The 12,137-nt window shown below is 40.2% G+C and overlaps 1 protein-coding gene and 1 non-coding gene across 2 annotated transcripts; one reads left to right on the top strand and one right to left on the bottom strand.

Annotated features, from left to right (window-relative positions):
- The first annotated feature begins 2,244 nt into the window (after window positions 1–2,244).
- LOC140314039 (calpain-1 catalytic subunit-like) lies at window positions 2,245–8,835 on the top strand. The gene is made up of 8 exons (XM_072392061.1): window positions 2,245–2,393; window positions 2,633–2,689; window positions 3,076–3,140; window positions 4,642–4,710; window positions 5,048–5,126; window positions 6,515–6,631; window positions 8,176–8,234; window positions 8,763–8,835. The coding sequence occupies exons 3-8, from the start codon at window positions 3,123–3,125 to the stop codon at window positions 8,787–8,789; spliced, it is 369 nt and encodes a 122-aa protein (XP_072248162.1). The 5' UTR covers window positions 2,245–2,393; window positions 2,633–2,689; window positions 3,076–3,122; the 3' UTR covers window positions 8,790–8,835.
- trnak-uuu (transfer RNA lysine (anticodon UUU)) lies at window positions 3,979–4,051 on the bottom strand. The gene has a single exon. It is a non-coding gene; the product is annotated as a tRNA-Lys (tRNA).
- Window positions 8,836–12,137: the final 3,302 nt, after the last annotated feature.

Here is a 12,137-nt window from a genome sequence, read left to right as displayed (position 1 = left end):
CCAAACACCCAAGGCAGCAACTTTTCGCAGGCGGGATATCCACTCCTCCTCTCCCATGGCCCTGTGTTTTTTTTTTTTTGTTTGGAAGCCATCTGCCATTAACAGAGAAAGAATATTTATACCAAACAGCTAATATTTGTACATCACAGAAATATGACCAAATGTGCACTATTTTTAACTTATTAAAATATATATATTCATGCACACACATAAGTTCTTACTTGCATACAATCACACAAACACACAGCTAATTATTAACTAATAGCAGTAGCCTACATATTACACATATTACAACAGAAGTGAATACTACATAGATTTCATTCATACCCTAGCTTGTTATCAACTAATACTAGTAGCAGCAATGCATATTTAAGACTTTTGTGACAACAGAAGTTAATATGTCGTACTGATTAGCAGTACAATATAGAGCAGTACAATAGCATTAGCATGTTTGACAAAAAAATCGCCACGTAGAAAAAACGATATATTTACCTTCTGTAGTTAAAGTCACCTGAAGTCCTGCGGGCAGAATTATGGAGAAGTGCCATCGTGATTGGCTATCAGCAAAAATGGAAATGGAGCAACGCGATTGGCTGTTGGGCTGAATTATGGAGAAGTGCCATCGTGATTGGCTATCAACAAAAATGGAAATGGAGCAACGCGATTGGCTGTTGGGCTGAATTATGGAGAAGTGCCATCGTGATTGGCTATCAGCAAAAATGGAAACGAGGCAACGTGATTGGCTGTTGGGCTGAATTATGGAGAAGTGCCATCGTGATTGGCTATCACCAAAGATGGACCAAAAATGGAAATGGGGCAACGCGATTGGAGGAGAATTATACAGACGCTTGGTCTCCCGCTACCGCTCTCCAGGCTATAAGTGTGCTATCAATGTGTAGTTTCATAAAAAAACATCTAAGATTCTGCTGTTGATCACTTAGTTTTAGCTGCTTCCTGATGCTTCCTGCATCAGTTTCTTCACACAGTTCCCTCAGTTTATTTATAGATAAGAGAAGCATGGAGGGGTCCACTTTGCTCAGCAGGTTGCAGTCCTCATGGTAACTTGATCTGATCCTGTTACGCAAGGTGGTGAGCAATTTATATAAACAGTCATGATTTTTGGCAGCCATAGACTGTACATAAGGAAAATGTGCAGCCACAGTGACGTCAGCTGAGCTGTTGTGAGCTGATGTTTAGAAGTCGCAGCATTCGCTCATTATCATCTTGGTCTTTTTGAAGCGAGGGGTGACCACATTGGGATAAGAGGGTGGGGCGAAATGACTTCATATCTATTTGATGATGGAATAACTTTTACAAGTGCCATGAGCACAATGATCAGAAGGAGGAAAGTCAAGTAATGATGTCACAATAACGTGTATGAAAACATTTTTTAACCAAATATTGTATGACAGAAGCTGAGGGTTGAAGTCAGAGATATTTTAAAGATGATGCCTTATGTCCATCAGTGGTAACATCCATACGAGTTTCACTTTGACAGTGAGGGACTATGTTCGTCTTTGATGTGCAGGCTAACACTGCAGCACCCCTCAGTGGTGAAATGACACAATCCTGTTGAAGGACCTCATGACAGAGTGAAGGGTCCAGACAAACAGGCTGTGCTCAAGCTGTCCATTCGTATTGGGCGGGGCTAGACGGACGATGATGTATTTTGGACACTTCTTATGTACTAGTGCTTTGAAATTATTCACAGATTATTTTCAATTATGTTTTGCATTAACACCTGCAGAACATTTAAATCTTTAAATCTTCAGATAAAAACTGATGAAGTAGGTTAACGTGAAAAGCGAACGTGTCCCGTCCTTGTGAACTCCTTTGGTGTTACCTCACAGAATAACACATCCACACTTATCAAGTGAGTTCTCGAGTGCATATACCATGTAGGTTTGCTTTTTATTAGCTGTGATCATGCTTTTGAGCATCAAAAATCCATTATATAACTTTGAGATGCTTGGTCGGAGGATTATCTGTACCAGTTGTGGCCAAAAGAGGTCCAGCACTGCAGAATCTTCCTTCTAAAATAAGACTGATTGAAGGATTCCAACAAAACTTCAGGTATATGGTTCAAAAGTTTCATCCATGCAAGCGCAGATGAAATTTGTTGTAAAGAATCAAGGGATTGTCCTCAATCAGGAGGCCATATTTCAAAGCTTTTCCCCCAAAGCATGTACAGATGTTAGGGCTTTTGCCTCCAGATGTATGTTTGTAAAATTAAGACCCAACATACACAAATATCTGGATAAAAAGCAGTGAGGATGAGGTTTTGTTTCTGAATCCAGGCTTTGTTTTCTCCCTCCAGACTTCATTTCCTCACCGGGCTGCTCTTCCTTCACCAACATCTGTAAAACATCTGTTCAAGAAGCACTGCAACAAGGTAAGATTTACTTGCACAGAGCAGTTTTACACCCACACTGGGTTTACTGTAGATACCCAGAGCAGCTTTTCTGCAGCTCTGAGTGTTTTTTAATGTCCAATAGCTGTTTTTTTTTTCACCACAGGCTGTAAGGAGCTCTGTGTGTGTTTTTATTGCACATTTGGGAGGAGGAATGTCTCTTTGTGTATGTTACAGTGACCCTTGTGTTGTGCATGTTTCTTGTTTTATGTCATCAGAACGGATTTTGCAAACCACTGCACCTCCTCAACCTTCTGACTGAGGCTATACAAGGAGGAGGTCAGTAATGTCTGCTGCCGTGAAGTTTCTGACATTTAATCTCATCTCAAGTCACCTCTGTTATTGTGAAGTTGATTCAAAAGGCAGCAACCATTCATTCTCACTGGATAGTTCCACTGCTAAGTGACACGTGGCTGCATTTAAAAGCTGCCTCGGTAACAAAGGAGGGAAGGGCTCCACTCCCACATCTTCTGTGGGGGTTCATTAACACAACATCAGTGTTCATGACACTGATTGCTGGGTGGGGTTGGTGTTACCACCCCTATCTGTTTATTCAACACAACCCAGATGGGGGCATTGATTTAGAAAGGCAGCCGCTTCCCGTTCCACATAGAATAAAACAATCAAGTAAAATACTCTCTGATGACTTTCTCTCTTGTGTTCAGTGTTGGCTGGAAGTGAGAAGAACTTGAATCTGGAGCAGTGCAAGAGCATGGTGATCCTCATGGATGTATCCTTGGAGCTGAATATGCCAGGAGTTTGTTCTTTGTTTGGGAAAAATCATCAGAGTTTTAATCGACTCAAGTCCCTGCTTAGATGAAGCATGTGTTGTGTAACTTCATAAGCCGAAAACTGTAAGGCCAGCTGTGATACTTGAAGATGCTTTAAGTACTTTATATTTAAATTTAAAGCTTAAACCTAACAGTGGGTAGTTTGATCTTCAGTTTCTAATTCAAGAATCTTTGGGAGCTTATGTTCTTTGAGAAGCCTCCTCATACACAAAGAAGAAGATGTTTAATGTATGTTTTAGGAGTAGCAGAAGTGGAGCAAAGCAAACATTGTCTTTAAAGTGACCAGTGCAGAGTTCTTCTCTGCATTCATAGAAGTATAAGATAATGTAATGATGGTAACCATCAAATATTCAAAGACAGCATCACCTGAACAGGAACCCTGGACCCTCAGATTAAAAGTCTGATGCTCTACCGACTGAGCTATCCAGGCTCTGAAAGGGTCAGCTCACAGTTTAAATCAGACTTTTTGTAAAAACATCAAGCATCTTTGGGACCTCAGACACCAAACAGTCGTCCATCAGACACGTTTGGAGCTCCAATGAACGTCTCTCGCTCTTGTACTTTTGGTGCTTGATCCCAGTTACCATTGGTGGACTCCAGCGGACTCCAGTACGATTCAACTATGAGAAACGTTGTCTTGGATTTTTGGTGAAAGAGTCCTCTCACATTGACTGTTCAGAACAGCGAATATGTCAACAAGGAAGTGTTTTCATTGTCTTTGAGAAGCCTCGTCATAACCTTTGCTGTCTTTAACCATCAAATATTCAAAGAGAGCATCACCTGAACAGGGACTGGAACCCTGGACCCTCAGATTAAAAGTCTGATGCTCTACCAACTGAGCTATCCAGGCTCTGAATAGGACAGATCACAGTTTAAGTTAGACTTTTTATTAAAGATAAAACCAAACCACCAAAGAGGAACTGGTTTATTGGCTGATACAAATGTTAAAGCTGAAACCTAACAGTCTGTCATTTGGCCTTCAGTTTCTAATTCAAACATCTTTGGGACCTTAGACACCAAACAGTCGTCCATCAGACATGTTTGGAGCTCCAATGAACGTCTCCCTTATTTTCCTTAACAATTAGTGTCAAAGTTTTTAAAAAGTTGTGAATTAAATATGAAGCTAACTTAAAGTGCAAATCTGACTCGTATCCTTTTTATTATGCCAAGCAAATCATCTACTCCACCCTCATCAGCACCACCTGTAACAAACAGCTGATTGTTGATTTGAGAAACACAAAAGATTTCAGCCTCCTCAATGAATTCTTTTCTAACTGATTTTTCCTCATTGATGGGAACACGATTCTCAGGCTCCAGCAGGGTTTCTGGTGGGGTTGAAGCGGGACGCGACACTAACACGGTGTCCTGCAGTGAACTGATACTGGGCTCATTTACAGGCCTGTGTCTGGTTAAAATTTCTTGACCTCATCTTTTCTCCAGAGACAAGGCATCGCTCACTTGAATTGGCCCGAGTTTCAGACTCTGTGGGAGAAGATCCGGAGGTGGACGGTAACAGTAACAGTAGCACTGTAACACTGGTCAAAGCCAAGTGCTCAAGTCTGGTCCATGAACTTTCTGGAGATCTTTTGATGTGTTGTAAAACATATAAAGAAAAGATGTTTTTGTTATTTCTGTATGAATCAAAAACTAGTTCAGGTGAAACGTGTAGATGTGCATGAGGCTTAAACTTCTCACTCAGCCATTGTCTCTTAAGTGCTGTAAAAACCTGATCTCCACAGAACTACCCAAATGTATGTATGATAAACAGATAGAAACAGATATCCTCTAAGTTGAACTTGATCTTCAGTTTTATACATTCATTTTGCTGCGTTTAATCTCTCTGCAGGACATCTTCCTGGTTTTTGACACGAACAAAACAAATCGCCTGGAATATCAAGAGGTGGCCCCCGCTCTGAAAGCAGCAGGTATGTCAAACAGAAGCTTTTACGTCTGTCAGGTAAAATCTGAGCAGCAGAGGGTGCCAGAACACCTGGTTTCTTTATCTTTAACTTGTAATGTTTACTTGGATTGTACTAAAATGTAGAAAACATTACAGCTGAAATGAAAACATTTGAATCACATAAAAAATTTGTATTTTTTTGTCTTTCTTGGGTCAACAGAGCAGATGTTACCTGTGTAACTCAACAGTATCAAAGATCATTAATAGGTGACATTTCAATAATGCAGCATCATAAAAAGTTCAGTTTTGACTCTAACTATAGTAGAGCCGAGCTGTGGAGCGTGTGAAATGTGTTATATGTACCCTGTGAAATGATTGAAAACACATCCTGCATTTTTCTCCCCTGTTATCTCTGTGAAAAAGTGTTGACCTTCATTTCTTTATATTTTCCTTCCCAGCTTTTAGACTTTCTGAAAGTTTTTCATTGGACATTTGCTGCTTTTTGCAGAAGAAAGTGTTTTTTTGTTTGTTAAGCCACTTAACACTGATGTATCAGTCTTTCACGCTTCAAAAAGGCTCCTAACTCAAGAGACGAACCAGTATTTTGTCGACACATAACAGACAACTTAACAAAGAACCTGTTTTTAATTGTATCTTTAGCCACTTTGTTGCTAGCAGCCTGTCACAAAGACTTATTTCTTTAGTTTCATCTCTGAAAAACAGCAAAGATAACACAGTTTGACAGACAGAAAATAGGATTTCTGCAGCAACAAGGTGATTCCCAAAGAGCTGTTAGCTGAAAACTTGGCATATCTCAGCATGGTGTGCAGTGTGTCCTTAAAACATTTGAGGAAACTGGACAAGTGGAGGACAAAAGAAGAAGTGTCAGGCCTAAAAAACTATCTACAGCAGATGAACAGGATCTGAAAGTGATGTCCTTAAGAAAGAGGAAAAAATCCAGCAAAGACCTGACAGGACCTGAGAGATGCATCTGGACCTTCAGCTGATCCATCTACTGTTGGCCCAAGCCTCATCAGAAATGGTCTCCATGGAAGGGTGGCTGTCAAGAAGCCATTCTTAAGGAAGGGAAACAGGGAGAAAAGGCTGAGCTATGCCAAATGACACAAGAAGTGGACTGAAAATCAGTGGCAACAGGTCTGATGGAGGGATGAATCCTCCCCAGAGCCCGGACCTCAACATTATTGAAGCAGTGTGGGGAGAATAAAGGTGCTCGCACCAAGTATTGGCTAAATAATTCCCATTTTCCTGTTAATATATAAAGAAATGAGGGTGGCTCAACACTTTATCCCAGTTCTGTCAGTCATGTGTCTTGCAGGAGGTTAATATCCATCCTGTGTTGCTGCACCTGCTCATTGAAGTGATCCATTCTCACCTGAGTTTGTCTGTTTGCAGGCATCCATGTGGATGACTTGGTGATGGAGCTGGTTGGACTGAGATACACGGAGCCCGACATGACCGTCAGTTACCCCGGCTTCCTGTACCTGGTGATGAAGCTGGAGAGCATGATCCGTAAGTGGGGGTGTTTAACAATGCAGAGTAGCAAATAAACAGCTGGGATATTTTTAAAGAAGCAAAGTTGCCACCTCCTGAATACTTTAAGAAAACGTGTTTCACCGGTTGATTAACACTTCAAAGGCTGCAGGAGAAGAAGCAAAGGGGGAGGAAGAGGCAGCGTGGGAAAGATGATGGAAGGAGATAAAAGAGGAGCAGATTAGAGGAAGATGATGTTTTCATGTGTAAGTTAGAGCCACAACCAGCCAAGAAGAAGACGTCAGGACGATCAAGACTTTGCTCATGATTATTTTTAGAATTTACCGTCTTTGCTCCAGAACGGATCTCAATTTGTCGACTGGGGTGATAAATTTTGGTCTCGAAACAACTTCCCTTCCACCGATTTTCAGCTGAATGGCTTCAACTCTCTGTTGATAAATGCACCAGCTTTTTTCTTTCTATCATCAGAAAAGAAAAGAAAACAAACGGTCAAAGTTGATTTTTAAGACTGATTTTAATACCGTTGCTCACATTTTTCATCTGTTTGAAAACTAACGGTAACTTTACAGATTTTAATCTATAAAAGGTAGTAAAAACACATTTAAACTCTGTTTTCTATGAATAACAGGAAGATGTACTCAGTGAGTTGATCAAACCCTCCTTTGAAGATTAGAAACACCAAACAAAGAAAATCATCTTGACTAAAAGAGGAAACAATCAAATGGTCATATTAAACTCATATTATATTTATATCTGTAGAGATTCATCCAAAATGATCAGGAAAAACATCTAATTTTTATACATAAACTACTGAGCAAAACAGGGGTTTAAAAATGCCACAGAAATGTTGTATTCCTGTTATTTAGCTTTTATAAGCAGATACGCACACACTCCACAAGACCTTTTTCAGTTTCTTACACTTTATTCAGATCAAATCAAACAAAAATGAGTCAAAACAAACTGTAAAAAGTTGTCGACGTTTATTTGTTTTTGTCTAACTTTAAGGTTTCTTTAATTAACAGGTAATTTAATCTGTCAGAATCTGAATGAATTTTAAAAAATCGATTCGCTTAAAGAAGACAAACATGTCTATGAATAATGTCAAACCTTTCTAGTAGAATGAAGAATCATGAAATTCCAAATAAAAAGGCATTTTGTGACCAAAGTAACCTGAAATGAACCGTTTTAAGATAATATTTAATAACACAGAGAGACTAGAAGTTAAGGGGGTTGAATGGGGTAAATTCTTAACTAATAGACTATTTTTTGGTTAAAACTGCTCTAAAAGTGTTATGTTTATATGTTAAATATGTATGAAATGTATATTTAAAATTAAAATAAAACATTTTCTAATTAGATCTCCTGTAATTAGAATAAATGCCTGAAAGAAAACTGTTTCCTTCGCTACTGCAAAAGTGCCACAAGAGATGATCACATAATCCCTTAAATAAATATGAGAAAAATGTACTTCTACATCATTTGTTTTGGTTAGAAGTTCATTGTTTGAATCTCTTCATTCATCCGTTGACTCACTCAATTCATCATTTTTTCTTGTTTTACAGACAAATTTCAGTCGTACGACATGATTGGAATGGGGATAGTAACCATCAGCTACAGACAGGTACGAACACAGAACCGAGCTCAAACGTTTGGGTCTCAGACTGAAGCTTACAAAGCAGAAGAAGAAGGTTGGGAAACAACCAAAGTGCTTCAGGCTCTCAGTGTCCTCCGTCAGAGAGAAGGTCAACCGTTACGTTCTGCAGCAGTAATGTTGAAACAGACGTCCGAAACGTGTTAGAGGAACCCAGCGGAAGCATTTAATGAAAAGAAAACTGAACTTTGGGGTTCACGAAGCACAGAGGAACTGATTTCACTCAACATCAACAGTTTCTGGATGCTAATACTCTGCAGCCTACAACAGAGCAGCAGCTGCTCTGAAACAGGAAATGTGTTCAAAATATGTCAGAACTTGAAGTAATCTGGTCAAACAAAAAAGACGAAACTGGACATAATAGTTTGCACATGATGAGATTATTGTTTCTTAAAGTTGATTTATTGAAAACTAGCTTGAGGAACGGCTTAATTTAGGCTCTGTTCACTGTTTATTCAGCCAGGTTCTGCTAATTGTTTTCTGTTCTCTTAATTCCAGTGGCTCCAAATGACCATGTACAACTGAGCTGAGGCAGGATTCACCAGGATCGGATCAGTTCAGCCCCACAGCAGGAAGACGTGAGCGGGGTTGTTGGTGTGTGCATGACTGTAGTTATTTTTGCCAAATGTATAAAAGTCGACACTTGTAGCTAACAAAGAATTGGTTTTCCCTCTTGTATGTGAGCATCCAGTTCAGTGGCAACAGACTTTTACTTTTACTGTGATAAAGAAACATTTAGTTGATTATTTCGAAATGGGATGAGCATAAATTGGAAAATTGTTAGATATGAGGTGCGGTGGTGTGTATATGATGGAGATACATGCACATGGAGCAGTGTTTTGGTTCTTTGTGCTCTCAAATACTTTAGTTTTACCATAAAAAATGACATTTCCTCTTTGTTGTAGCCTGAGCAGCATCATGTTGTGGCATAAAACGATAATTCCTTTATTTTCTGAATCATAACTGGTCAAACTCACCATATGCTGTGAATGAGCACCCCCCCCCCCCCCCGAAAAGTCTTATTGTCCTTTTTTTTTAAAAAACATTCTACTGAAAAGTCCCAAAAAAAAGGAAATTTTATGATTTTTCAGTTCAGATTCTTGTATCTTTTACATTTGTATCTTTCTATCTTTTTTAAATGCTTAAATGCTGAAAATAAAAAAAGCAAGACGCAGTTTGGAAGTTTTGTTTGCTTCTGGCTAAATTTGGGCCCCTGTTTCTGCCCGAAGGCGTTTGAATAAAGAATATAAACTGATAAAGAAAAGTGTGATGTTTTTATTTACCAGCACCAGTAGAACCGTAAAAGTAGAACTGAAGTTATCGTGTTATCAGATCGATTCAGTCAGTTTGGAAACAAATGGATCAGAAAGATGTGTAAAGTTATATATCACTGACTTAAACTAGCTTCCTTCACTTTTCTAACTCAAGTATTAGCTAAACTTGATTAAAACTGAGTTGGTTGAAACTGATGCACGTCAGCATGTGCGGCAGCTCCAGCTGTATGCTGAGGCCTTAATACCGGTTCCCCCCCCATGTCCTGTTTGCTTGGCTCTGGCTGTTTTGTAGAGCTGAGAAGCCATTCTGTTGGACATAAAGCCCCTCAGGTGGAGCTTTGGTGGCCATTTGGATGGTTAGATGACCTTTATTTCCTGGTCCTTAAGCTGTAAAACCGAGAGTTTACATTAACATCTCAAGTCTTTGGGGGGGGGGGGTGGGGGGGGGGTGGGGGGGGGGGGGGGGGGGGGAGAGACTATGTGTGCACTGTGGTTGTCAGTGTGATGTTGTGTGTGAGTTTATGTATGTATTGATTTTATTATGTAAAGCACTTTGCGCTGCTTTTTGTATAAAAAGTGCAATATAAATAAAGTTTGATTTGATTTGGGGCTAAGTAGAGGAACCGAGCCTGACTGAGATGAGTCATGACTCCTTCCCTCCGTCCTCTGTCAGATCGCACAGGAACATATTTATGTAAGCTCAACATATCATAAACTGCTTAAACTGCAGCCGTAGAGACCGACACGTTGCCGTAGTTTGAGCTGAGGGTGTAGCTGCAGCAGATGCTGTGGGTGGGGTTGTACATGACGGGGTTGGTGTTGCTCCACCAGCTGCTGTGGTTGCAGTTTCAGGTGTAGTTGCTGCGTTTAGTGCCAGTTGCGTGTTTGGAGATATTATCTCAGTTGCAGTTGTTGCTGCACCGAAGAAGTACCAGATGGTGTAAAGTCAGTAGTCAGTAGTTTATGTAGCTGTTGCTGATGTTGCTGTACAGATGATGTAGTTGTTGATGTGTTTTCAGAGGCTGCCGTGGGTTCAGTATTTGATGTATTTAGTGCCAGTTGCGTGTTTGGAGATATTATCTCAGTTGCAGTTGTTGCTGCACCGAAGAAGTACCAGATGGTGTAAAGTCAGTAGTCAGTAGTTTATGTAGCTGTTGCTGATGTTGCTGTACAGATGATGTAGTTGTTGATGTGTTTTCAGAGGCTGCCGTGGGTTCAGTATTTGATGTATTTAGTGCCAGTTGTTCTGTTTAGCTGAAGAAAATGTTGCATTTATTTGCATTTGTTGCTGTGCCGAAGAAGTACCAGAAGTCTGTAGTTGCAATTTCTGACGTACTTGTTGGTTTAGCTGCTTTTAGCTGCTGTGTTTAATGAAACTGCCCTGATTTCAGAGCTACATTTAGTTTCAGAAGTTGTTATTTTGGTTGCAGGTGTTGCTGAGCAGGAGATGTAACTTCGGTTTGTGTAACTTCTGCAGTTTCATTCTTTGGTTTAGTTGCACAAGGTGTTGCTTCAGTTCTAGCAGCTGGTTTAGTGACAGTTGATGGTGTTGCTGTATATGTTTATTTTAGTTTGGAACCTTCCAGTGTTTTACTTTATTCATTTTTATCTTCGATGTTTCTGCTGGTGGTGTTTCATGTTTTTTTGATGACATGCTTTCTGTTTCTTTGTATCGATGGACTCGGCTTCTTGTGGACTTTGCTGCTCCTGCAGCGTCTCGAGTCTTAATAAAACTACTTTTAGTTTCATGCCTTTCCATGTTCTGGTATGGATTTGGATCGTCTATGACACCCAGTGTGAGAATTTGTTTGTTTTACTTGAGTTCAGAGTTTGTGTTCGTTCTGATTTGATGACCAGTTTGTCATGTAACACAAAGTTAAAGAATGTATTCATGCAGTCATCGTGGGAAACTCTCTCCAAAGTCAATGCAGCGTTTATATAACATTCTCACGTCTGTTAAATGTCACTTTGTGACCTTCTTTATGTTGCTCTCAACTTTGAGTTCAGTATTTAACCAGCAACGAAACTCACTGTTGAGAGCGTGGATCATAAAAATGTTTTAACGAACACGTTTCATTGAAAATGTCTAATTTTTTTTAGATGATATCAAATTGTATTCTTAGAGTTTTGACCTCTTGTGCCTCAGTGTTAACATCATCACTTTTTTTTAAACTTACCACCTACATTTGAGACCCAGCGTATTCAGACACTCTATAAACACTCATACAGTGTCCATTCATAAGTTCTTGCAGTCCACGGTGGGATTACAACTTGACGCTGTGACCAGTCACAGAGCCGCTGCGCTACGCTTCGTCACATGACCACATCAGAGCTGCAGCGTGCTACTGCCACGGTCTATAAATGCTGCAGTGACGCTAATCTTCCAGGACAGCCTGAGCGTGACCTACTTCTAACGGTTGCAAGCAAGACGGTCGCCCTTCACACCCACCCGCGCCTCCGCCTGGCGGTTCTGATGGATGACACTGCAGCTCAGGCATCTGGGGTTTATGATGCCAGCCCACCGGGTCAGTGGCTCTCAGAAAAGGTGGACCGTGGTGTAAAGCAGCTACTGAAGATTTATTCTGCTGTTTGGTTCTGT

Source organism: Leuresthes tenuis, unplaced genomic scaffold (assembly GCF_036924035.1).
Source record: "Leuresthes tenuis unplaced genomic scaffold, fLeuTen1.0.hap1 SCAF_9, whole genome shotgun sequence".
NCBI lineage: Eukaryota > Metazoa > Chordata > Actinopteri > Atheriniformes > Atherinopsidae > Leuresthes > Leuresthes tenuis.
This window is presented reverse-complemented; position numbering and strand designations above follow the sequence as displayed.

What these genes read in the sequence shown, in the direction of transcription:
- LOC140314039 (XM_072392061.1), top strand. An exon ending in CCCCGCTCTGAAAGCAGCAG is followed by an intron (nt 5,127 to 6,514) that starts GTATGTCAAACA and finishes GTCTGTTTGCAG; the next exon opens with GCATCCATGTGGATGACTTG. An exon ending in GAAGCTGGAGAGCATGATCC is followed by an intron (nt 6,632 to 8,175) that starts GTAAGTGGGGGT and finishes CTTGTTTTACAG; the next exon opens with ACAAATTTCAGTCGTACGAC.